Genomic DNA, 27,663 nt, shown 5'->3' on the forward strand with positions numbered 1-27,663 from the left:
CTGGGAACAGGAAGATCAGGTAGCTGCCAACGACCACTTTCAAGGTAAGAGGTGATAAGAAACAAAGCAGGAGTAAATAGGAAAAGACCAACGAGGTTGTATCAACAGGACTTGAAAATCTATTGGATGCAGGAGAGAGAGAGGAGGAAAGAAATTCAGAATGACTCCAGGTGCTTGACTTGTCCTACCTGGAGGCCACCGCCACCAGAACAACAAGCATCATAGCAAGGGATCTCATCTCTGGAAGCTCCTATGCAGTAATGCACTGGGCTTAGGGCTTCACCTCTTATTTAATCCTTACCTTGAGGTAGGAATGAGTAACCTATTCCATAGAGGAGGACACTAGCATGGAACCTTATCCAAGGTACACAGCTAATCAGTTTCAGAGTTCATGATTTTTAACTGCTCTAAGATACAATATTAAGCTAACATATGGGGGAAAGGCTAGTTTGGAGAAGAAGTGAGTTATGTTTGGAAAGAGGAGTAAGAAGTGAGCTGAGGACAGAAACCCATGGAACACGAATATTTAAAGAGTTGGCAGGAAAAAGAAAACCTGGAAGTCTCAGAAGTTCACAGGAGGTAGGAAGTAAGGACGTCAACGGGAGTGGAATGGAAAAGGGTCAAAAAGAACAGCTTAACACTCGGCTCAACTTCCTTGATGTTCAGACCTTCGCTTCAGTCCCAGTTCCTATAAACTGTACTTTCATTACGCTGAGTAATTTTAGTATCCCCAAGCTCATTTCAGGGTCTACTTCTAAGATCAATCCATGATACTGTGGTACTAACAGACAAAAATAGAGAGCGATGATCAGCTTGAAACTACTGAACCAAAGGCTACCTTGCTGACCAGGAAAACCGTAAGATGGATTACAGATTGTCATTCATATTTTAACTTTTGATAAGAACCACCAGCCTGTGTCTCTGTGTGGATGTGTTTAACAAATGTATTTTTTCTTGATTATAGAAAATTATTAAAAACCATAATTGTATGTAGCTATTTATATAAAATTTTTTCTATACAATATATAAATACGGAGGCATAAAATATAATACATTGAATGTTACGTTTGGGAGAAGAGCAAAGCATTACAAATAAAATATTATAATGCCAGCACTCTAAGAAAATCATTAATAAGTTTTAATGTGTTCTTTCCTTGTTTTTTGATTCATATAAGACATGGAACCAACCTCATCATTAAAATAATAGCTACCATTTCTTGTACATGTACTCTGTGTTGCTTGGACAGCCATGCCTTGTTTAATGTCTAATAACCATAGCTGAGTCCATTTTACAGAGGAAAACATTGGCGCTTAGGCTAGTGAAGCAATCTGCTCACAGTCACTCACAAAGCCAACAATAGAACTGGGGTTAGAACCGGAATCTGCCGATTTTAATAGACTGTTAGGTGTATTATATCACAGTAGAGGGTGAGAGAAAAACTCAAATCATCCTACATATATTGGGATTTTTTTAATGTATTTAAAACATTTCCCATGTTATCACATAGTCAAAGTATAAATTCTCATACCCACATACTTTTTTTGTTGTTGTTGTTATTAGGGTCAACTTTTTTTTCTTTTTTTTTATTGACGTATAGTTGATTTACAGTGTTGTGTTAGTTTCAGGTGTACAGAAAAGTGACTCAGTTATACATATATATATACACATATATTTTATATATATATATATATATATCTCCTTTTTTAGATTCTTTTCCCTTATAGGTTATTACAAAATATTGAGTATAGTTCCCTGTGCTATACAGTAGATCCTTGTTGGTTGTCTATTTCATAATATAGTTGTGTTTATCTGTTAATCCCAAACTCCCCTCCTTTCCCCTTTGATAACCATAAGTTTGTTTTCTATGTCTGTGGGTCTATTTCTGTTTTGTAAATAAGTTCATTTGAATCATTTTTTTAGATTCCACATATAAGCAATATCATACAATATTTCTCTTTCTCTGTCTGGCTTACTTCACTTACTATGATAATCTCTAGGTCCACCCATGTTGCTGCAGATAGCATTATTTCATTCTTCTTTGTGGCTGAGTAATATTCCATTGTATACTTTTCTAACCTACATTGTATTTAACTAGTCCTCTATTGATGGACCCCTGTTTTCCACTTTTTACTAGTATTTATTAGGGAAAAAAAATGTAATGGTTAAGGAATCGTGTCAAATGAGTTCAACTTCTCATTCAATCTTCCTAGCTCTGCGCACATAACTCCAAGCGTTACTTTCCTCCCGTATGATACCACTGCCTACTTCCCTTACTGATGGTAAGGAGCAAATAAGGTTGTGCCTGTGAAGCACCAGCCCTGTCTAGTACACACAAAGCTCTCTGTAAAGACAGATGCCAGCTGTCTTTACTAATATTGTTGTTGCTGTTTTAAATCATGTTTGGGCTTCCCTGGTGGCGCAGTGGTTGAGAATCTGCCTGCCAATGCAGGGGACACGGGTTCGAGCCCTGGTCTGGGAAGATCCCACATGCCGCGGAGCAACTAGGCCCGTGAGCCACAACTACTGAGCCTGCGTGTCTGGAGCCTGTGCTCTGCAACAAGAGAGGCCACGATGGTAAGAGGCCCGCGCACCGCGATGAAGAGTGGACCCACTCGCCGCAACTAGAGAAAGCCCTTGCACAGAAACGAAGACCCAACACAACCAAAAATAAATAAATTATTAAATCATGTTTTAATGGGCATTCTTGTATATAAGTATTTGTGTGTATCTTTTACCATTTTCTTAGGATGAATTCCTAGAAGTGGAATCAAAGGCTACATTTAAGGTTTAATACATACTGTCAGTTTGCCTGTCATAAAAGATGTACCAATTTATGACAGTGTATGTTTCACTAGCCTCTGAACGAGTGCTATTTTTTTTAAAAAACTCTACCAGTTTGATTTTTTTTTATCATCGTAGTGGAATTTTCTTTGATTACTAATGAGGGGGACTCCTTTTTTCATGTTTATTTCAAGTTCTTTGTCCATTTGCCCTTTGGGCCTACCCTTCTTTAGAATTTCAAGATAACTAATGAAGTCTGTCCGTAAAAGCTGACCATTATGTTGACTTCGTAAACAGTTGGTTTAAGCAGGATTTATGAGTACAAGCAGAGAGATGCACACACAAAAATGGTGCATTCTGAGGGTACAAGGTATCTCAGAGGCATTTATCTCCTTGAAGAACCAGGGTTAGTCTCCTTCACTGCCTGGGGTTTTTTTCCTCTGTAATCCAGCTATGGCAAAGAATACTAAGTAATAACACATGTTCGAGATGGTGATAAAAACGTGCCAAGGAAGTCGCAGAACATTATTTGAAACTCAGACCACTGTTTAGTCTGGCAGCTCTCGTACTCTTTAATTACATGACAAAGGCCCCGTCTGTACAGCAAACACTGTAATATATTCTGACCAATAACTGTCATCATATAAAATCAGAAGACCTGACATGGAAGAGGGTTTGGTGTTGAGACAAGAGAACTGAATTGGTAATCTGTGCTTTGTGCCTCATGTTACATGCCACTCGGTCGGATTTCACTTTGTTCTACAAAGATGACTGACAGTGACAGGTGTATGTGATGGATTCAGACAACGCCTGGCTTCATCCACAGTAGATTAACAACAACAACGAGTCTGCAGCGTAAGTACATTGCTAATTCTAAAATGGTCCATTACCTTGGTAAATCACCAAAAGAAAGTGCAAACATGACAACAGAAATATGAGGCTAAAACTTGCCAAAAATTATCAGGGGACTGATTCTTTCAGACTTCAGAAGGTAAACGGATCATATCGAAAGACTTTGTTTAGCTGTTATGTCTACAGTTAGGATGCCATGATGGTTTGCTGGCTCTAATAACCAAGTAAACACAGGTTTCTAAATTAACTACGATTCATAAAGAGACCTAATAACTGTATAAGTATGAAATACAGAAACGTTTCATTGCCAAAGTTATCTTTTCCCTTTTGCCACCGTTTTCAGTGCTGCATATTTTTTTTTTAAATGAAGGCTCCTTTAGTGACTTGCTGGGCCTCTTCAGCCAAGTCATTTAATTAATTTATTTATTTATTAATATTTATTTATTTGATTGCACTGGGTATTAGTTGTGGTAGGCAGGCTCTTAGTTGTGGCACGTGGGCTCCTTAGTTGGGGCCTGCGAACTCTTAGTTGCAGCATGCATGTGGGATCTAGTTCCCTGATCAGGGATCGAACCCGGGCCCCCTGCATTGGGAGCGTGGAGTCTTATCCACTGCGCCACCAGGGAAGTCCCCAGTGCTGCACATTTTTACACCATCAGAAGTAAAACAAATTTGTTTTACAAGTACAAAATAACCAAAAGGCATTAGCTGATGAGTCAAAAATATCAAAGACGCCAGTAAGAAAAGTTGGAAACTCCCACCAAGCAAAGATAAATCAACGCATCAATCAAAATAAACATATCATACATTAATATTCTGGTCTGAGGCAATTGGTCCAACTGTCATCTTGACATATTCCTTAATGAACCAATTAAATGAAGATGTTAATCTGATGTTAAATAAACAAATAATTTAAAGAATACTCCTTTTAAATCCTGAAGATAATGATGCCTATGGTGGCTGGATAAAGAAATGGAAAACTGTTTATTATGGTAAAGAATAAAGTAGATTGCTTTGATGGCATACCCTATATGTAAATGAGAAATCAAGTGTTCCACTGAAGGATATCAATATTTAGATGGCAATGGCTTAACGAAAGCTACTGAAGGTTTTGGTTTTACCAATGCCCATGACTGCCATCTAGCCATGGGCACTGACACTCTCACCCTAGAACTGTCCAAGGGGAAGGTCTCATTTCCACTGGCACACAGGCCACTTATAGCTTTCGCTTCCGCATAGAACTGGCAGGAAAAGCTCACTGCGGACTCACACCTATAAAACTGTTGGCACAAAACCCAGAGAAAGGTTTCTCTACGCGACTGACTCATTTCCTAATAATGACTGGTGAATTGAGGAGCCTGCCGCTGAACTAAGCCCAATGTTTAACTAATTGGGAGGCTTGGAATGCAGTCCTAGAATTCGCATTACGCTCTGACAGCCCAGGCTAGACTCTTGCGCTAAAAGAACTGTGGTATGTGAGCAGTACTATCTTCCCAGTGCTTTCATGTCATCTCTACAATGGCCACAGAGTCTGCAGAACAGTCTCTGGCTCTGTCTAGGGGCGCACGAAGCCTAGGGCTCTTGACAGTGAAAAGCTGAGGAGGAGACGACCAGGGACCTACGGGCTGCACACACTGCCCACCACTCCAAGGTTCCATCAAGCTGCACCAGGGAAGACATGGAGAATCACAGGCCCCAACTGTGTCTCAAATGCTTAAGTCTGAGCAAGTAATGAGCAGGTGATAAAATATGGCCAAAGGCATAGTACACCTGAGATTTAACCAACATTCTATGGTTAGATATGTTTCCAGGCAGAAGATATCCACTCTAGATAGAAAACCCAGGCTAAAAAACACCTCTAAGCAGGGTTCCAGAGAGGACTGAGCTCTGTCCTACCTGAAAGAGCTAAGAATACATAGTAATTCTGAACATGCTTAAACAGTTTAATAAGGGAAATATAACGCATTTTCCATAGGGAAAATGTCTTAATAATTTTTTAAAAGGCAAGTATAAAAAGAGGAACTCATAAAAAATAATGACCACAATAGCCACAGTAATAGTTACCATTTTACTCTCTATCTGAAAGTAGGAAACGAAGGATAGTAACAAATGGCAACAGCCCCAAACAGAAATATGTAAACAACATTGAGGCGCTAGTACAGTTACTATCATTTTTATAAATAGTCTAAAAATAGGAATACAGAACATAGTTTCCAGTTATCCAAATAAGAATTCAATACCTTGACCACTCAATTCAATGACCTCATCACTTCCAAACTCTTTTCTAATCCCCCCTCGGGCACCCAGTTTCTAGATAGTTTTATGACTACTAATTGCACCACTTCAAAAGGCTCACTTTCAAGCATCCCAGAGGCAGAGCATCACTTCCTAACTTCCCGGCTCAATTACCCCTGCGCCCGTGCACTGGATTCTAACACCTCTCCCTCAGGGAGCATTGCAGGGGCTACCCCCCAGGAGGCAAGGATATCAGTCTAGCAAGGCACTGCTCACCCTGTTGCTTCATCAGTTTTACCCTTCCTATGAGATCAAGGGTTGGGAAACTGTTCCAGTTAAGGGCCAGAAGTAAATACTCTTGGCTTTGCAGGTCATGCGGTCTCTTTCAAAACTACCCAGCTCTGACACTGTAGCACTAAAGCAGCCACAAACAATAAATAAATGAATCAGTGTGGCTGTGTTCTGATAACATTTTATTTACAAAAGCAGGTACGCTGGACTTGGCCCCTAAGCTGTAGTTTACCAGCCTCTGCACTAGATCATCTTCATCAACACAGAAACATCACTACAATATTCAGAACAAACGAAGAAATTGCTTTGATCCCGTATCCCCCTCCAGCTCCCCATTTTCCAGCTCTGCTTTATAGCAAAACTCTCTTTAGAACTACTGATGTTCCCTGTCTCCACCTCATCATTCCCTGCTCAGGGAACTCCACCAGGCTTTTGCCCCTGAATGCCACTAAAAATAACCCCTAAGAAATCACTCCTCTTGCCAACTCTAATGGTTAATTCTCCATCCTCATCATACCGACACTCGCAGCAGCATCTGACACTGTTGTTATTCCCCTCATCTGAAAGTCGCAGGAAATCAGAGGCTTGCTTCTTTAATAATGAAGCTAGCATTAATGCAGCTCGTCACCTCAATCTTATATGCTGTCACCTTTCCAAAGAAGCTCTTAACCACCCTCTTGAAAACAGCTGACCCCAGACCATCACTCTCCATTCTCTAACCCCGCTTTACTGTTCTGTACACCACTTACATCACTAGCTGAAATCATGGGGGTTTTTTTATTGATTTCCTTGTTTATTGTCTACTACCGCCACGCATTCATAAGCTCCATGAAAATCAGGACCGTGTATGTTTTGTCCAACTCAGAGAACACAACTATTTCTGAGGTGACTCAGTGAATGAATAAATAATACTAACTTTTCCTGTAGGTAGAAAAATATCAAAGCTGATTCTGCCCTGAAGTTCCATAATTCTACAATGGAAATTAACTGTAAAACTTCAAGAGACTCTCTTTTCTGCAAGAGAAAAGAAACAAATGAACTTTCTTGTGGGCAAGTAAGGAACTACTTCAAGAGAAAATGTTAGGTGGCATTCTGTTAAAAATCCCTTAACATCTATTTAAATAAAGAAGGAAGGGGGCTTCCCTGGTGGCACAGCGGTTGAGAATCTGCCTGCCAATGCAGGGAACACGGGTTCGAGCCCTGGTCTGGGAAGATCCCACATGCCGCGGAGCAACTAGGCCCGTGAGCCACAATTACTGAGCCTGCGCGTCTGGAGCTTGTGCTCCGCAACAGGAGAGGCCGCGACAGTGAGAGGCCCGCGCACCGCGATGAAGAGTGGCCCCCGCTTGCCGCAACTAGAGAAAGCCCTCGCACAGAAACGAAGACCCAACACAGCCAAAAATAAATATAAATAAATAAAAATTTAAAAAAAAAAAAAAAAAAAAGAAGGAAGGAACAGTGAATTATTGTTGATTGTAGCCCCCAAAACGCCAGGGACTGCTCTGACCAAAGACTTCAACTAAATGCTGGCTTCCAACATGACAAGTGAGTGGCTCAAGCCCAGGTACCATGTGACCAAAGACACATCAGCATGTTGGGCTCTTGGCCGGGACCTGGTTGCCACTCCATAAGGAAAGTTGTCACTGGTCCCATGCAAGTCAGAGGAGGATAAGTGGTGAGTAAGCCTCCAGCATACAGGGTTGCTATGGGAATACAGATTCAAGAGATTAAGTTGTTTCTAAGGACCAAGATAAACAGTCTCAATGGACCCAACTGATCCCCATACACTAAGGTTAGGCAATAAAGTGTGTACCAAGTCACCAGGAACTTAGGGGAAATCTCTGTGTTGATGAACAAGGTAAAAGAAGAAAATAAGCAGAAGTAGTACTACCACTTGCACGAGGAAAAACTCACATAAGAGTTTTTTATTTCCTGAAAAGATTTTTAAAAAGTCAAAACAGCTTTGGATCAATTACTATTGATCTTCCTCACAAATCACTAAGGAAAACAGAATGCCTTGGATCAAACTCCTAAGGCTTTAGATTGGTGTCCTTCCATAATTCTATCAGAATACTGGGATGGATGGAGAGAATTAATTTAATACCTACTCCATGAGTGCTTACGTAAAGACTCACGTTAGTTCCGGTAGGAGACAGGATGCTGCGTTATATCATAATTAACATAATAAGGAAGGATTTCAACCCTGTAAGTGTGGTTTAAGTCATGAGCAGAGGAGGGTTCAAAATCCAGGAGAGTGAGGGAAGGCACAGGTCAGCAACCAGGATATTACTAACCAGAATTGTGCCAAGAGCTGCCTCAATGATAAAAATAGAGAGAGGAGCGCCAGAACCTAATGATGATGGCAGAGGGAAACAAAGGAGAATCATGCATGTGCTATTATCAGATCCACACGACACTGAAGACAAGCATGTTGAGGAACTGGACCACTCTTACAAGTAAATGTGACACAAAGAAACGTAAAACAATCCTATTTCAAAATCCACTGTGATATTCACTTGGGTGTCTTTTAAAATGTGGCTCTGCTGGATGGTACAAACAACATTGGACTAGGAGGTCTAGATCTGAAACCTGACCTTCTTTGACTTGACTATGGTGTCTGGGGCACACAAATTCCCTCTGGGGCCTCACTTTCCTCATGTGTAAAATGAAGACATCGGCCCAGGATACTAATCATGTCTTTTTATTCTGTACTTTTGATACTTTGACACCTTAAGATCTTACTAACTCTGGGGGAAAGGCCCCTCCCAGGGCCAGACAGTTCCCAGAGATAGCAAACTACTCTCCTTTGAGCTTGCCTTTCCTATGCAAGCCAGCCAAACCCCCAACAGCCTCCTTTATATGGAGCTCTTAAACTCCAGGCCACTGTTTCCCTGCCCTAATGATCCCAGGGCCAGGTACCAGCTAAGGAGAGATAAACCCCACACCTCAGAGCCCACTGAAATTATTCAAGCAGCCAATCCTAAGCCTGCTCACCCACTCCTACCCTCGGAAACTACAACAAAGGCTCTGGCCCACGTTTTCCTCTTCCTTCCTCTGCCTCCTGACTGCCTCTCTTGCTTCCCCACGTGGCTGCCCGTGGCGCGGTGTGCTCCCTCCTCTTGGAATCTGTGAGTGTAACACACCCTCTCTGAGGGCAGTCATCTCCTGGTGTGTTGATCTCAGCGATCAAGAGTAATTTTTTGCTAACATACATTTTAATGATCTCCCCAAAGTCCCATATAGTGCTAACGTTCTAATATTTCTCTATTCTCATGAATAAAGACAAAAAAGTTCTACTCCTTCAGTTCAGCAGTCAGGAAACATGCTCTGAAAAGGGCTAGAAAGTATATTTTTAGGCTTTGCCAGACACAAGGTCTCTGTGCCTCAAATTTGTCTGTGTCTGTAGGCTGCACAACTCTTTAACAGCATAACCACCACTCTTACCTCGCAGGTCCTGGCCCTGTGGGCCAGAGCCTGTGAATCTGTTTTAGACAACCAGGGAAAGCCTACAGATAAGGATGCCTTGTGAAACACAAAAAGCTTTACTGAACCCCTACTCGGATTTACCAGCACTCTATTGTACACAACTGGGGAACCACTATTTTTAAAGGTGTACAATAAACTCTAAGTGGTTGCCTTGTAAATGTCACACCAAAAAAGTAATCTGAAACCATCCACTTTTGACCCCGAAATAGCTGCTAAGTATTCATGTAACCATGAATTCACATCTGTGTTGAAAGAAAACAATGAGAAAAGATTCCTTTGTTGAAATAAGCATCCTGTCTAAAGTCCAGGGGTCACAAACTCAACAGGGTCACAAATCAAAATATCGTTTACAAGGAAAGCAGACAGACATCCTAATACATGTGTATACACTCCGGATTTCCCTACAACCAGACAGTATAACATAAACACATCCATCTATAAAATCTTCCATAAGAATGTAAGGTATATTTTACTTTCAAAAAATAGTTAACAACAGTGGGAGATCTATCAAGATGGCGGAGGAGGAAGATGTGGACCTCAACTTCCCCCACAAACACATCAAATATACACCCAGGGCTTCCCTGGTGGCGCAGTGGTTGAGAGTCTGCCTGCCGATGCAGGGGACACGGGTTCGAGCCCTGGTCTGGGAAGATCCCACATGCCGCTGAGCCACAAACTACTGAGCCTGCGCATCTGGAGCCGTGCTTCGCAATGAGAGGCCGCGACAGTGAGAGGCCCGCGCACCGCGATGAAGAGTGGTCCCCGCTCGCCGCGACTAGAGAAAGCCCTCGCACAGAAACGAAGACCCAACACAGCCAAAAATAAATAAATAAATAAAATTAAAAAAAAAAAAAATACACCCACATGAGGAACAATTCTCACTGAAAACTAACTGGAAACTGACAAAAAAGACTTCTATACAACTAAGGCTGGAATAAAGATCCACAAGTAATTGGGTAGGAAAGGAAGAAAAGCGATCAGGCTGGGACCTGTGCCACTGGGAGGGAACTCAGAGGAAAGGGGAAGATACCCGGGTGGGGGCCCGCCCTGGGGAGGGAGTGCTGTGAGCCACAGATTGGGCCCCAACCCTGGGGTCCTACACAGGGGAGATGAGCCCCCTTGGCTGGCTGCAGGACCACTGGGACCAACAGGAGGGCTGTGGGAAGCCTGGACTCCACGCCTGCACAAGTGCACGCTGGCTTGTCCCCGAGGCAGGATGGAGAGCGCAAACTGAGGACTGCTCTAGGGGAGTGAGCGGCTGTGAGGGACAAAGGGGACTTGGGATCACTGTGTCTGAGCAGAGCAAGGGAAACAACTGCTGGTACCTCTGCAGGAGGCGCACTGCAGACAGCTCTGTCTGCAGCTGACATGAGCCAAAAGCCCCCACGGGACCCCTTGCTTCAGCACTGCCCCCCTCTGGGGCAAGGGGCAAGGGTCCCAGGGCAAGGAGAAGGGAAGGCACACGCTTAAAGGCAAAGAGCCAGCTCGGGCCTGACTGTCAGGGCCTCTGCTCTACAACCTGGGATCAGACCCTGCCCCTGTTAGGTGGTGACGGCCACTGAGCACAGGGGTGGTCCCATCGCACACCTGGCGCCAGGTCTAGCCCCTCCATCTCGAGCTCCACCCCACCTAGGAGAGAGCGGCCAGCACGCCCTGAGGAGTGACGTGACTTGGGTCCACGTCAAATCCAGATCTCCCGGGGCTTCCCTGGTGGCGCAGCGGTTGAGAATCTGCCTGCCAATGCCGGGCACACGGGTTCGAGCCCTGGTCTGGGAAGATCCCACATGCCGCGGAGCGGCTGGGCCCGTGAGCCACAACTACTGAGCCTGCGCGTCTGGAGCCTGTGCTCCGCAACGGGAGAGGCCGCGGCAGGGAGAGGCCCGCGCACCGCGATGAAGAGTGGCCCCCGCTTGCCGCAACTGGGGAAAGCCCTCGCACAGAAACGAAGACCCAACACAGCCAAACATAAATGAATAAATAAATTTATATTTAAAAAAAAAAAATCCAGATCTCCCATGAAAGGCACTGGGCACACGCAGTCTACAAAGGGACGCTCCCATATAAGAACAACACTTCAAGACAGCAACCTGTAAGTGTTTCACCTAAATTTACAGAGGCAGAGTAAGTTAAGCAAAATGAAAAGGCAGAGAAACAGGTCTCAATTGAAAGAGCAAAAGAAAACCCTCTTGTTTGCATGCTGTAATCACCTGGTGAGCTTCAAAAACTACTGATGTCTATGTCCAGCCTTAGAGATTGTGATTTAATTGGCCTGGGATATGGCCTGGGTTTTAGACTTTTTATAAGATCCCCAGATGATATTATGTACCCTGTGATGAAGCAATTCCACTTCTCATTATTTAACTTATCCATATATACACACACGTGATGAATAATTAATTATTAATTGTAGCCTTGTTTTATAATACCAACAGATTAGAAAAACATAAATGTTCAACAAAAGGTGACTTGTTAAATAAATATGGAATATTCATAAAATGTAATACTATGTATCTGTTTTTTTTAAAAAGTACAGATAGTATGTGAACTATATCTCAATAAAGCTGTTATACACATTTTTGAAAAGAAGTACAGAATGGTGCAGTCGACATACTACCATATATGTGAAAGATAATATACATACACACACAAACTGCTCAAAGGGTGGCTATCTCCTGAGGTAAAAATATGCTTTTCTATGTAAACTCTTTCAAATACTGAAATTTGAAATGTGTTATGTATTAACTCTTAAAAAATAAATTTTAAAAATTAAAATGAAACTTAAAATCAGTCTGGTCATATCATTCTCCAGGCAAACAGAATTTTTATAAGCTAACATTCAAAGGGGCATGAGGGAACATTTTGGAATGATGGAAATACTCTATCTTGATAGTGGTGATGGTTGCACAATTGTGTACGTTTCTCAAAACTCAGAGAACTGCATACCTAAAATGAGTGAATTTTACTCTATGTAAGCTTATACTTCAGTAAACTTGACTTTAAAAAAAATTTTTTAAAGCTTACATGACAACCAGACCTTGTGAACAATGCTAGTAGAAATGTAAATTGGTACAACCAATTTGGAAAACTGCTTGGCAGTATCTACTGGATCTAGGCAAGCACAAGCTCTGTGAGCCAGTATTTCCATTCTAGAATGGATACACAATGGAGAAACATACATGGACTCACCACTTGTAGCATACAAAGTAACAGCCATGGTCATGCTACTCACGACAGCAAAAAAAAAAATAGGAATAGTGCAGACACTGTTAGAAGTAAAATGGATTAGTGGCCTGTAATGTATTTGTGCAATGGAAAGCCAGGCAGGAGGTGTTTCAGTTTGAAGGGTGGCATTGCCAAGACCAAGGACTGATGGCAAAGAACATGAGCAAAAAGCAAAATGCAAATGGCCCTTAACCATAAAAAGAAATATTCAACTTCACTCATGAAAAGGAAAATGCAAATTAAAATTACAATGAAATAACCTCTCATCACCCTGGCAAGGTTCCAAAGTTTAACAAATTCTGATAGCAAGGTTGTAGGGGGCCAGGCATCCTCAAACATGTCCTTTGGAGATGCAAAATGGTAAAGTCCCCACCATAGGGCAATATGGCTGAACCTGAAAACAAATTTTAAGTGCATTTATCCTTTGATACACAAATACCATATCTAGGGATTTATCCTGTAAGACGTACATACATACATACAAAATGAAGTATGAATATAAGAGTATTCATTTTTTGCTCTATCACTAGATAAGAAAGAACTCAAGTCTATCCATTAGACATTAATGAGACAAAGTATGGTATATCTATACAATGGAAGAGTTTATAACTGTAAAACACAACATGGAATCTCTCTATGTATCGACATAGAAACAAAATCGGGGGAAAAAAGTCATAGGGTAGAAAAACATACATAATATGCTATTTGTGTTTGAAAGGGAGAAATGAGAAAATACACAGTCACATTAGTTTGCCTTTGGACACAGAAGGAATAAAGCAGTCAGCCGTAAGGGATATAATGGTAAGATGAGGAAAGATCACAGTGGACAGAGGAAGGAACAGGTCTTCTCGGTATTATCTTTTTATATTGTTTTTTCCCCCCAAATAGAAATGTATTACCCATTTCGAAATGTTGGACTTAAAATTCATTTTTGAAAAAAAAGAAAATCCAGTCAGGGAAATAAAAAACTTCCTTTCCCCCACCCCCCTTCAAGGTATACGAATGGATTTTGCAAAATGCACACAGGTTGCTAGGGCCTGTGGGATCTAGAACCTCCCTTTAGAAGGGGTGGGGGGGAAGGGAGCAGGTGGGTGGTAATAGGCCTTTAATGCTTTGCTCTTGACCTCTGGAGCCTCAGCCAAAATCGACATGGCACAACTCCCATTTTAATATCCTGTTTCAAGAGAAAAGGCAAACAGAAGAGAACAGTGAATACAGAAAGAGACCCTACAAAAGGCAAAGTGGTATTTAAATGGGGTTTGGGGGTGATAAACAATTTCAGTTTACAAAATTATTAGGATATCTTTGTAGAGCAGTATTCAAAATGTACCCTGCCCTTTCAAACCCTTGCACAGTTGTGTTTATTATAGCTATAACGTAATTTAATTTTAAAACCATTTTTCTCATTTTAAAACTTATTTGCCTAGGCAGAAATCTTTGTGTATATATGAGTTTTTCTCTTGAACAGATACGTAGAAGTAGAACTGACGGTTGAAGGCTATGGACCTTTTACAATTGAATTTAGTGAATAAATATTAAGAGGTTCGAGTTTATCAGTAGATAAGTGAATGCAAAATGAAATGAAATCCCATTTTCATCTGTAAGTTTGGCAAAGATATTGCCAAGAGTGTGAATAAATACTGATATGAAAAGATCTTCAAATAATTTTGATAAAGGAAAAGGCAAATTTCAGAAAAACACACACCCAATGATACTATCTATGATTTTTAAAAAAACTGACCACCACACAGCGAAGCTATTTAAATTCAGTATATACATACTGAATTTACATAGCTCCCAAAAAAGTTCAGGAAGGACACCCACCAAAATAATAAGAAGTATTAGCCCTGGGGGAGAGACCTGTGCAGCAGTGGTGGGGAATAAGGAAGCCCAGGGGACCTCGTGATTATAGTGTTGGAATTTAATACAAAGACAATATATTCAAGTATTAATTATGCAAGGAAAACAAAGAAAAAAGTTTATAAAAATTAATCCATTGAATTCTGCTTGTAAACTAAAAAAATATAAACTGACTTCTAAACCTAGTGTCTAACCATTTTAAAATAAAAAGGTTATAGGTCATCAGTTATCTGTTTCCACCTCACTAGGTTTTCTTCCCTCAATATGAGGAAATTCAGATGAATTTAATAAAGAGTTGGCAAGAACAGAAAGTAGCCTGGAAAACACGCCACATGAATGAGCAAGAGTCAACATAACAAAAAGGAAATGCAATCTGTTCAATTTAATGAGAGGATAAAATCAGTATACAATATTCCCACTTGGTATCAAAGGTCCAGAAAAGAAACAACTATCTGAATTTGGCTTTAACTCCTAACACAGATTCACTCTTTAGACATAAATTTCTTCTGAAGGAATAGAGGATGGTGCCTTCTGAGTGAGAAATTTGGAAGGCTCATTGGACAGACTTTTAAAAGACTACAGAAACACAGGATTCAGAACTGCCAACAATATAAAGGGTTAAGTGCTCCCCAAATTCTTTTACAACGTGGCACAGGGAGTTCAGGGTAATATTTATATGTCACTCTCTGGAAACAAATGAGGCTGCTCACAGCAGAAGGACATAGGCCTGCGAGCTGTGACAGGCCCCACACTGTGGCTGACCTGAAGACCCAGAGCACTGGGGCAGCCCTGCGACTGGGTCATGGCATACCCCGGGCCCTGGCACACCCCTTGCAAAGGTTGTCTTAGGTCTGCCTTTCACTCAATACAGATACTCTACAAATAGCCTTTCTTGTTCAGCACTAACAATATGATGCTGGTTCATCACTATGCAGGACTTGTAAACAGAAGACCAGGTGAAATCCAGGTGGTTGGGACTGTATGATTTAGTTCTCTGAGAAAGATCAAAGGGAAACTCTACAGGTGCACTGCACCTACAGGTACAGGATCCAAACCCAAAAGGTCCTCACACATCACCCATACAACCAAAACTAGGCTTCTTGTTTGAAAGCAACAACTCTTTTCTTGCCTTTCTGCAGAGCTGCGTGGTCTCTGACAAACCCTTCTTTGCAAGAGTGAAGCAGCTGCAGCTACCCCAGGCAACTAGCACTAAAAAATTTGGTATCATCACAGGTAGTGTCTTCAATAAAGACAAAAAGCTCTCCACTACTCAATGAACGTATGTCAACTAAAAAAAAAAAAAAAAAAATTAAGGACTTAACTGGTGGCACACTGGTTAAGAATCCGCCTGCCAATGCAGGGGACGTGGGTTCGAGCCCTAGTCAGGGAAGATCCCACATGCCACGGAGCAACGAAGCCCGTGCATCACAACTACTGAGCCTGCACTCTAGAGCCCACGAGCCACAACTACTGGGCCCATGTGCCACAACTACTGAATCCCGCGTGCCTAGAGCCCACGCTCCGCAACAAGAGAAGCCACCACTATGAGAAGCCCGCACACCGCAACAAAGAGTAGCCCCCGTTCGCCACGACTAGAGAAAGCCCACATGCAACAACAAAGAGCCGATGCAGCCAAAAATAAATAAATAAATTTATTTTTAAAAAAAACATTAATTCTTTAAAAAAAAACAGAAAAATTAGTCTATAAATACTACAGAGATTTAATAAACAATTGTTCAGCACAATGAGGCGAGAACTGACTTTTTAAAAGTATATGTGTTTATTTTTGTGTGTGGTGTTAGGGAGTGTTCTAATTTCATTCTTTTACATGTAGCTGTCCAGTTTTCCCAGCACCACTTATTGAAGAGGCTGTCTTTTCTCCATTGTATATTCTTGCCTCCTTTGTCACAGATTAGGTGACCATACGTGCGTGGGTTTATCTCTGGGCTTTCTATCCTGTTCCATTGATCTATATTTCTGTTTTTGTGCCAGTACCATACTGTCTTGATTACTGTAGCTTTGTAGTATAGTCTGAAGTCAGGGAGCCTGATTCCCCCAGATCCATTTTTCTTTCTCAAGATTGCTTTGGCTACTCAGGGTCTTTTGTGTTTCCACACAAATTGTGAAACTTTTTGTTCTAGTTCTGTGAAAAATGACATTGGTAGTTTGATAGGGATTGCACTGAATCTGTAGATTGCTTTGGGCAGTAGAGTCATTTACACAAAAATAAACTCAAAATGGATTAAAGTCTAAATGTAAGGTCAGACACTATAAAACTCTTAGAGGAAAACATAGGCAGAACACTCTTTGCCATAAATCACAGCAAGATCCTTTTTGACCCACCTCCCAGAGAAACAGAAATAAAAACAAAAATAAACAAATGGGACCTAATGAAACTTAAAAGCTTTTGCACAGCAAAGGAAACCATAAACAAGACAAAAAGACAACCCTCAGAATGGGAGAAAATATTTGCAAATGAATCAACGGACAAAGGATTAATCTCCAAAATATACAAGCAGCTCATGCAGCTCAATATCAAAAAACCAAACAATCCAATCCAAAAATGGGCAGAAGACCTAAATAGACATTTCTCCAAAGAAGATATACAGATTGCCAACAAACACATGAAACGATGCTCAACATCACTAATCATTGGAGAAATGCAAATCAAAACTATAATGAGGTATCACCTCACACCAGTCAGAATGGCCATCATCAAAAAATCTACAATAAATGCTGGAGAGGGTGTGGAGAAAAGGGAACCCTCTTGCACTGTTGGTGGCAATGTAAATTGATACAGCCACTACAGAGAACAGTATGGAGGTTCCTTAAAAAACTAAAAATAGAACTACCATACAACCCAGCAATCCCACTACTGGGCATATACCCTGAAAAAACCATAATCCAAAAAGAACCATGTACCACAATATTCATTGCAGCTCTATTTACAATAGCCAGGACATGGAAGCAACCTAAGTGTCCATCGAGAGATGAATGGATAAAGAAGATGTGACACATATATACAATGGAATATTACTCAGCCATAAAAGGAAACCAAATTGAGTTATTTGTAGTGAGGTGGATGGACCTAGAGATTGTCATACAGAGTGAAGTAAGTCAGAAAGAGAAAAACAAATACCGTATGCTAACACATATATATGGAATCTAAAAAAAAAAAATGGTTCTGAAGAACCTAGGGTCAGGACAGGAATAAAGACGCAGACGTAGAGAATGGACTTGAGGACACGGGGAGGGGGAAGGGTAAGCTGGGACAAAGTGAGAGAGTAGCATTGACATATCTACACTACCAAATGTAAAATAGATAGCTAGTGGGAAGCAGCCGCATAGCACAGGGAGACCAGCTCGGTGCTTTGTGACCACCTAGAGGGGTGGGATAGGGAGGGTGGGAGGGAGATGCAAGAGGGAGGGGATATGGGGATATATGTGTACATATAGCTGATTCACTTTGTTATACAGCAGAAACTAACACAACATTGTAAAGCAATTATACTCCAATAAAGACGTTAAAAAGAATAAAAGTATATGTGTTAGTATTTTCTCTTTAAAGAATTTATAATTTTAAAGCATTATGAATTCCACAGTATGCAAACTCTAATAAAGAATAAAAATATGAGAACATGACCCAAAACACCATAGATGACAGATACTACAAACCACAAAACATGAAAATTTACCACTGTGGTAACTCCAACATTAGCCTTGTAGAATCTCATCATCTTTAACAACATTTTCAGAACACAGAAAATTCACTTTCTAGATGAGAAACAAAGAAAAGAAAATTTGAAGTGACAGTACCTGGTAAAAGTTGGGTTGTGTTCAGTCATGGCAACTAGCAGCTTCAGAGCATACGCTGGTACTGGGTCAGGCTCCGTGAGGATGTGCTCATACCTGAAATGACAACGTGATTAAAAAACACTCAGTGCTTTTGTCACTTAAAGTTTCCTCTGAACAACAGAAACAATATTCCATGTTTCAAACATGTGGAAGAAAATAGATACTGAAATAAATGTATGAGATATAGGACCGGCACTTGCCAATGGTGGTGACGATACTGACCTACCTCACAGAGCAGGGATGTTGGGAAGATTCAATGAGACAATCCAGGTAAAATGATTAGTACTGAGCTGCGCACATAGTAAGAGACCCAGAAACATTAGGCATTTGTCTCGGGTGTCGCAAGACCACCCTCACATTCAGGGATTCTAGAGGACTCATGAGACTCACATACAGTTGTGTTTATAGTACAGACTTAGTACAGCAGCACAGCAAGGGCACACAGCTGAGTCATAAGGGAGACAGACACAGGTGGAGGCTGGAAGATTCCACGTGCAAACTTCCTTATCCTCTCTCCCTCCCACGAGCGGTCACACAGAGCACACTCTCCCCCCAGCCACAAAAACGCAGCATGTGTGCGTGATGTTACTGCCCAAGGAAGCCCATTAGACACTCAAGTGACCAAGGTATTTATCGTGTGGGGCTGGTTGCATAGGCAACCTAACATGTACCAAAAATCCCAGACTCCCAGGATGAAAGCAGGCATCCAGTATAAACCATACTGTCTGCACAAACAGTCTGGGCACAGAGGACTACCCTCATCAGTTAAACACTGACTGGCAGCTCTCTGAGAGCCAAGTCCCAAGATGGCAGCCAAGGCCAACCTTGCAAGCAGGGCTTTCTCAGGAGAGCAGTCTCAGATCCGCTATGTCAACTCTTTGCTGAATGGCATTCTTATTAATACTTTAGAACCTGAAATGAAAAGTATTACCAGAGAGAATAAAACTCAAAGTGTCTGAAGACAAAAGTTTCCACTGTGCTCCCATGTTATTTGCTAGATATAGAGCTGGCCTGTATACTGTGTGTGACCTACTTAGGTTCAGCTATCCAGTAAACCATGTAGATGCTCAGTTAATAAGCACCAAATGAATGAATGAATAAATAAATGGACAAACTAACCAATCAACTTTACGATTTAACTCTCCAGAACAACCAACTAACGAGGGAGCAAAACATCTCCAAAAATCCAAAATGTGTATTTAAAACTCCATGACATGAAGTAGATGTTTTATCCTCTAGAGAAGAGGGCCCCAGGCTCTTACTCAGAGCCTATTTACTCTCATTTTGGAAATCATTACATAACAAGCTTAATTATGCAGCCTCTAAGCCCACAGTCTTTAAAAAAGGAGCCAAGTAAAGGGAGGAGAGGGACTATTACAGAAAGACAACCCAGGAATTACAAGAAGTGGGGCTTGAAAGCACAGGAAAAACAAAAGAAAGCAAACCCAAGAACTCCTAGCAGAAAGCAGTCCAGGGAGCATTTAACGCAAAGGAAGCAGCCACTCATCCCCCAATGGGACCTGAGGGCCCATTACACACCATAATGTTCAAAATGGGGGTACAGAGTCAAGGAAATGTTAAACTGGGCAGAGAACTCTGTTTAAGGAGCCAGGAAGTACCATATTTTAGTAATTTTTCTTATGAAATATTTTTAAATTATAGCAATTAAAGATTCACCCATGTATGACAAAGATAAAAGACAAAGTACCAATCGTTCATAAATAAAATATTAACAAGTAAAAATCAAATTGAGGAAAACCGGACATTTTATCATACGAATAAAACAAAAATCAAGGAACATCTTTAGAGGTGATAAAAATGTATTTGTAAAATTAACATACAATTCGAAATTTTTTTAAAAAGGAACAACTCAGCATTTTCCTTTTCTTAATAGTCTTAGAAAATAAAAAGCTCTTATCATCCTCAATTGGGGGCACCCAAGACTACCTTTAGGTTCAATGATTTGTTAGACGGATTCACAGAACTCAGAAAAGCTGTTATGTTCCCGATTGCGGTTTATTACAGAGAAAGGATACTGGTTAAAATCAGCAAAGATGAAAGGCACATAGTAAAGAGTCCAGGAGGGACCAGGCACAAGCTTCTAGCTGTCCTCTCCCAGTGGAGTTGTGTGGACAGGGCTTTGTCCTCCCAGCAACAGTGTGTGACAACACGTGTGAAGTACTGCCAGCCAGGGAAGCACTGGCGTCCAGGATTTTATTAGGGGTCAGTCACTTAGGTGTGGAGTGCCTGTGTGGCTAACCTCTGTCTCCAGCCCCTCCGAGGGTCAAGCTGATATGGTGTGGCCCAATGCCCCGCCATAATTCACGTTGTTAGCGTGAATTATCTGGCATGGCTCAAGGCCCCAGGGATACAGACTCTCTTATCAGGAAGGATATTCCAAAGGCTCAGAAGTACTCTTCCAGAAGGGAGTCAGGAGCAGTTTCTTCATAATGTGCAGGGTTTGAACCACCCCACACCTGCTGAGCTAAGCTTTTGCAGCACACATCCTTAACAGGGAAACTGAGGCACTGCTGAGTTTATAGTGAGGCATTAAAGTCAGAGATAAGAGAAGAATGCACTCTTCCACTGATTACTGGTATTTGGAAATTGTCAGCCAGAGAATTTCAACAGAAGTAGGGGTAAGAAGCTTCTTACGAGTCACTCACATATCCCAGATGACCAGCTCCCCTCGTCCCCACTCCCAGACTTACTGGAATCACTGAGGAAAGGACCACAAAACTATGAATTTTAAAAAGTTGCCCATGGGATGTCCTTACTCACATGCTTGTACAGAAAGCAGAGAAGAACACATGGACAACTAGTTAGAAATATAATAGAGAAAACAATCTCAAGAGGACTGAAAAATATGAAATATTTTTAAAGGGACTTAACAAGAATATGTAGAACCTACATTTTAAACTGAAACACTGATGAAACTTTTACTGTCTGAAATACAAATGTGTTGAGGTTGTTTGAAGGTTATCTAACCTTGAAACAGGAGGGAAGGATGAAGCTTGTACCAGCCTAACGCGTAACAATTTTCCCAAAGAATATTGCTGTTTTTTTCCCCTTGGAAAAAGAAGGGTAAATTTTATAATGGATATGTTTAGCATAGAAATATTGATATACTGAACATATTTTAGATAGGTTTCTAATGGTCAGCAAGAACTAGCCAAAAGAATGCTGTGATTTATTAAGCTTGTCTTTCTCAAGAGAGAGAATGCAACTGAGCTGATAGTAATTGGATTTTGCACTCCTCTGAATGAGACTTGGCAGGAAAACAAAACAGAAAAAAGATAACCCCAGACTCCTGAAATGGCTATAAAGGAGAGTGACCAGTGTGGAGCTGGCCCACGTGGATGGACGTGGGCTGGAGAGGAGCATTCCAAGTGCCCTGAGCCTGGCCAGAGACTGCGATCGCTGCTGTTGACATGAGAGCATGCTGTCCAGATAGTGTCCCAACACCCCTCTCTTCCACTTCTAGGATCCTCCCCAAATAAGGGATCTTTGCTAGGTCCCAAACAGCTGAAAACCAGGCAAGAAAAGCCATTCATACTAAATTCTCTATCCAAGAGGAGAGAAAAGTTCTAAAAATCACATATTCAGGGATCCGAGGGCTAGACTCTTCCCTACCTTGTCAAGTGCCTGGAGTAACCAGTGTCAAGCAGGTAGGCTGGCAGAGCATTGAAACAGGCTACCTAAATAACTCTGATTATTGTGAGGAGTTATTCTGGGGGTGTGACCAAAGAATAGGCCACATGGAAAGAAGTACCTATTTCACTGAGGGAAAGGGGAGGCACCATATCGTAAAAAGGTCCACTCTGCTGGAATTAAACCCCAAACTCACATTTCACATGTCAATGGAGTGTACTCTGAGAATTTGGGAGGAAAGAGTGATTCCAGGATATCCAAGGAATTTTAAGGAGAAATACAATGAGGAAGAACCTGCTAAAAGAAAAGCTATACTCAGTCATAAAAAGAAACGAAATGGAGTTATTTGTAGTGAGGTGGATGGAGTTAGAGTCTGTCATACAGAGTGAAGTAAGTCAGAAAGAGAAAAACAAATACAGTATGCTAACACATATATATGCAATCTAAGGGAAAAAAAAAAAAAAGAAAAGCTAAAGTACTTTACAAAACCACTAGAATTGTTAAGTGTAGCGTGGGATCAAGAATAGACACACAAATTAAAAGGAAAGAAAGGTGACCCAACATTGGACAAGAAAAGAGTCATCACAGAAAGGGAGACAGAATGGTCAGGCCATATCTTATGAAAATGTATCATCAATAAATTAAAAATTCAAGTACAAATTTTCAACTTTGTTGAAGTACTAAAATGAGTAAATATTCACATACTCTTAGGTGAGAAGGCCTCTATAGCATGACAACAAAGAGAAATGAATCCAAAAAACATTCACAGTTTTAAAGTTTTAAGTAGTAAATGTTTCTCAGTGGCAAAACCACCATAAACAAATCAAATGCGGGAAAATATATTTGCAGAATATTGATAGATTTTATACATTCTTAATATATAAAGAGCTATTTGCAAACCAACCACCATCCCACCAAAAAAAAAGTACAAAATCCACCTAAGAAGAATATAAATGGCCAACAAATATGGGGAGAAAATTGTCAGCATCATGATTATCTGAAGGAATGCAAGCTGCAGCTAATAAGAGTACAGAAAAACAGGCAGTTTCATAAACAGAAGCTGGTAGCATACACCGTTTGTCATCTTCAAAAACAAATTGTCAAAACATGTCAAATGCCCTTAACATGTATTTAATTTTCAACACAGTGGTTCCACATCTAGAGATTCAACAAAAGGAAATCAGTATGCACCCAAAGATGTAGCTCTAAAAATGGTCTTTGTAGCAGTACATATAATAGTGAAATACTGGGAAAATCCTAGATATTTACTAACCAGGAATTCTTTAATGATTTTAAAACATTTATAAATGTAGGTATAGGTAAGTAGATTACAAGACAGTCAATAAAAGAGTGTTATATAAGTATAGATACAGATATTCACAGTATGATGTCTGGGGGTAGGAGGAAGACACAGGTTCCAAGGAGGAAATTTCAGAAAGTACTAAGTAAATCTCACCAGGAATGGAGAAACCATAGAGTGGAGAAGGCAGATGTTAACATAAAATGGTAGGCAAGAGGCAAAACACTGAGAGTCTTGAATGGCTGGGTAAGAACTATTAATGTTATTTTCTGCCACCTAAAGGTTTCAAGGTTTCTGAGCAAAGGAAGCTATGAGGAAGGCATTATGTTAAAATGCATTTGTAACAGTGCAGGGTGGATTCCAGGCTTAAAGAGTTTAAAGGAAGGAGATGTGTGGGGTTAGATAAAGAGAAGGCTGCCAAACAGCAAAAGCATGGAGGTGAAATCTACCTTTGGAGAAGGTTGAGGACTTTCCCTGGACTGCTATGAGAAAGGGGGAGATAACCTACTCTTTTGGGCATTTTCTGTACAGGTTCTTCCAAAATTTGTACTAGGTGGTATCTTGAGTCAACTCCAAAATTTTATGAACTGAGAGAGGGCATAAATCAAATACATAGTTGATATCTTGTGTTTTTATGTGACCTAAGTTCTACGTGACACTCTATTGTCTTGCATGGATGCATAGATACTTAAGCATATCAGTAGGTACATGGATACATAAGTGGATGGAGAAATAAACAAATGGTGGGAAGATACATACATACATACATACATACATATATATATATATATAACATTTTTTAAGTGAGAGAAAGATAGGTAAGACTTCAAAATAAGTATTAAATGTAATTTCAGATAGTAAGCCCTAATGTCTGGGCTTCTTCGATAAAATCAACAGCAAATTTTCATTATGAAGGCCTGAAAGGCTAAAAAAAAAACAACCAAACAATGACTTCACTAAAGCAACACTCAAGGTTTACAAAATACTATCCAAAGAACTGGAGTACTAGAATTATTCTGATTCAGAAGGATGAAAGAGCCTTTACCTTTACTCTAACTCCCAAATTATCCCAATTCAGATTCCCATAGGTTGTACCCCCAAAAGAGGAAAAATCACTCTACCTAAATGCACTGATTTAGGTACACAGTCAAAACATAAAAGGATTAAGTAAAAAGAACAAAGTGGAACTTTCTTTTGGTGCAAAAATATTTAATTAAATACTATGTGCAAAAAAAAACATCTAAGGAATGGCCAAAAATGAAATACTCCTATATATTCTGATTCCCATCAAAGATGGTCAAGTTCATGCCTATTTTAACATAGAATACTTGTAGTTAAGGGAGACAAAGATGCAATACAGAAACATCTGGATGTCCTCTGAGCCACCAACACAGAAATCAGGTAGTGAAACTCATGACTTTTGCTGGATATTATTTCAGAGACATCAGCTCTACAGTGTGTTGCCACTAACAAAATCCATTTATAAATTCAAATTTCTAAAAGGAAATACAATTCTAAGTTGTCATGGGTACAGTCCTTTCTGAGATTTTCAAAAACAAAGCCTTAATAATTTATGAAGTCATTATGGCCCTGATGATTGTACAGGTCACAAGAGAATTGTTAAAAAAAAAAAAAAAAAAGACAGTACTCACTTTCCCCAGGAGAGAAATGCTGAATGTCCTACTGTCATAAAAACACTGTAAACACATTTATATCAGCATGATCTCTTTTCAATACAAAACATTCAAAGCTAAAGAAAAATATGAAAGTAGAACAAAACATGTTGGCAAAGTGGTTCCCGTCTACCAAAGGCAAATTGCTTAGCGCATTTTTTCCCCACGGCTTGCTGCCTGGCATAAAGCCTTCCCTGACTATGCTATTGAAATAAAATAAAATAGGCCCTCCCTCCATTTCCTCTTGTCGATTAAAAAAAAAAAAAAAGCGTAACCTGAAAGTTGAGAATTATGTTTTATTTGGCAGACTTGTTGAGGACTTAAGCCTGAGAGGCGGCCTCTCAGATCGCTCTGAGGAACCACTCCAGAGAAGTAAGGGAGGGACCAGGATATACAGGAGTTTTTGCAGCAAAAACCAGGCAGGTAGTCGGAACATCAAAAGACTACTGTCAATTAAAGAAAAACCAGACACCTCAAGTGAACGAATCTAGCACTTTTCTCCGTATGGGAAGATGCAAGAGTCTGGGCTGATTGAAATCCTTCCTTTGATATGCACCTTAGCTATCTGGGGCCAGTGTCCTGCTTTTCTCCATCCTGAATCCCCCCAGGGTGCACAGTCTGGGGTGGTGGCAGTGGCTGAGGGCTTGATGGCCACAACATCCTTTGTTTACTGATATGGCAGGTGTCATTCTCTACCTACTTACACCATTTTCTGTATTTTCTTCAGAGCACTCACAATTAACTGAAATCACCTTAGATATTTATTTATTTACTGCTTTGTCTCACCCAGTCTACTGTAAGAACAATGAGGGGCAAGGATTCAATCTTTCTCACCACTGTATCCTGAGTTCCTGGCACACAAAAGTCACTTGATATATCATTTATATGATAAATGGGAGAAAGGAGGGAGAGAAGAAGAGAGAAAGGGTTTTAAACCTCCTGTGAACAATCACACAAGGTAGTTCAAATTACATTATTTACATTTGTAGGAATATTAGAATTTCGTCTTCCCCAAGAGTAGTCATGTGTTTCCTGAGTGGAGGATCTAGTCCTGCTTATAGCTAAATACTGAAAGAGCAATGCTCTCCCCTTATGTAACAAGTGTCAGAAAAAAAAGTTCAAACAGTCAGCAGAGGACTACTTTCAATGTTAAGATTTCACTGATAATGACTTTGATATAAAACTTCTGAGAGGTGCTGATTTTAATTAATAAGGTCACTCTTGGGCTTATGTTCCATTAAATATTGCCTCTTCTCTTCTGCATGAACCTTTAAAATTAAATCTTGTCTCTTTGCTGGAAAAAATCATGGTAATTTTCTGAGTATATGTGGTTTATCTTTCCTCCCAGAAAAAAACTTTTCTTCATTAACCATACTGATAGCAGTTACATTCCTGGCATTTCAACTATCTTGAAGAAAGGAGGAGAAATGGAAAGCAGGGAGGGGAAGGAGGAAGTGAGGGCTCACACACCAAGTCAATGGCAGGGCCAAGATTTGAATACAAATATATTCTAATCACAAGATCCACATTACCAATGAACACTACTACCAACTTCAATAAGCAGACGGTTTTCTCAAGCTGGTGACCAAAGAGGAAGTCAGAGTAATGGCAAGCATGAAGGGGATTTGGCAAACCACTGCTGACTTGAAGATGGAGGGGCCACGTGAAAAGAATTTCGGGCACCTAAAAGAACGTGAGGCAGCACAGAAACAGTGACTTTGGTCCTGCATCTGTATACTGGGATGAATAACGGCCCCCAAAAGATATGTCCAAGTGCTGACCCCCTGTGAATGTGACCTTATTTGGGAAAAGGGTCTTTACAGAAGTAGGTAAGGATCTCGAGGTAAGATCACCCTGAATTTAAGGGCAGGCCCTACATATAATGGCAGATGTCCTTACAAGAGAGAGGCAGAGGCGATTTACAGATGTAGGTAAGGATCTCGAGGTAAGATCACCCTGAATTTAAGGGTAGGCCCTAAAGATAACGACAGATGTCCTTACAAGAGAGAGGCAGAGGCGAATGTGAGGCAGACGCACAGGGGAGAAGGCCATGTGAAGACAGACACAGACTGGAGAGATGCTGCCATAAACCCAGGATGCCCGGCAGCTACCAGAAGCTGGGAGAGATGCGTGGATTCACCCTCAGGGTCTCAAAAAAGAACTAACCCTGCTGACACCTTGGTGCCAGACTTCCAGCCTCCTAAACTGTGAGAGAATACATTTCTGTTGTTTTAAGTCGGTCGGTGTGTGGTAATTTGTTACAGCAGCCTTGAGAAGCTAATACCACAAGAAACAGTTCTGCTAACAGCTTGAGTGTGCTGGGAAGCTGATTCCTCCCGGAGTCTTCACTCAAGGACTCAGCCCAGCAGACGTGCGATTTCAGCAGCTCGAGATCCTGAGCTAGGAGCCCAGTCGCACGAAGTCAGACTCCTGACCTACAGAGCATGACCTAATCA

The 27,663-nt window shown here is 40.8% G+C and overlaps 1 protein-coding gene across 7 annotated transcripts in view; it reads right to left on the reverse strand.

Annotated features, from left to right (window-relative positions):
- The window catches only part of ULK4 (unc-51 like kinase 4), a 547,368-nt gene that overhangs the window by 297,403 nt on the left and 222,302 nt on the right, over positions 1-27,663 (reverse strand). For all 7 annotated transcript variants that reach the window (XM_057554846.1, XM_057554850.1, XM_057554849.1 and 4 more), the window contains one exon: positions 18,545-18,637. In XM_057554846.1, the coding sequence (XP_057410829.1) occupies positions 18,545-18,637 (93 nt within the window). The remainder of the gene's footprint in view (positions 1-18,544; positions 18,638-27,663) is intronic.

Source organism: Balaenoptera acutorostrata, chromosome 10 (assembly GCF_949987535.1).
Source record: "Balaenoptera acutorostrata chromosome 10, mBalAcu1.1, whole genome shotgun sequence".
Taxonomy (NCBI): Eukaryota; Metazoa; Chordata; class Mammalia; order Artiodactyla; family Balaenopteridae; genus Balaenoptera; species Balaenoptera acutorostrata.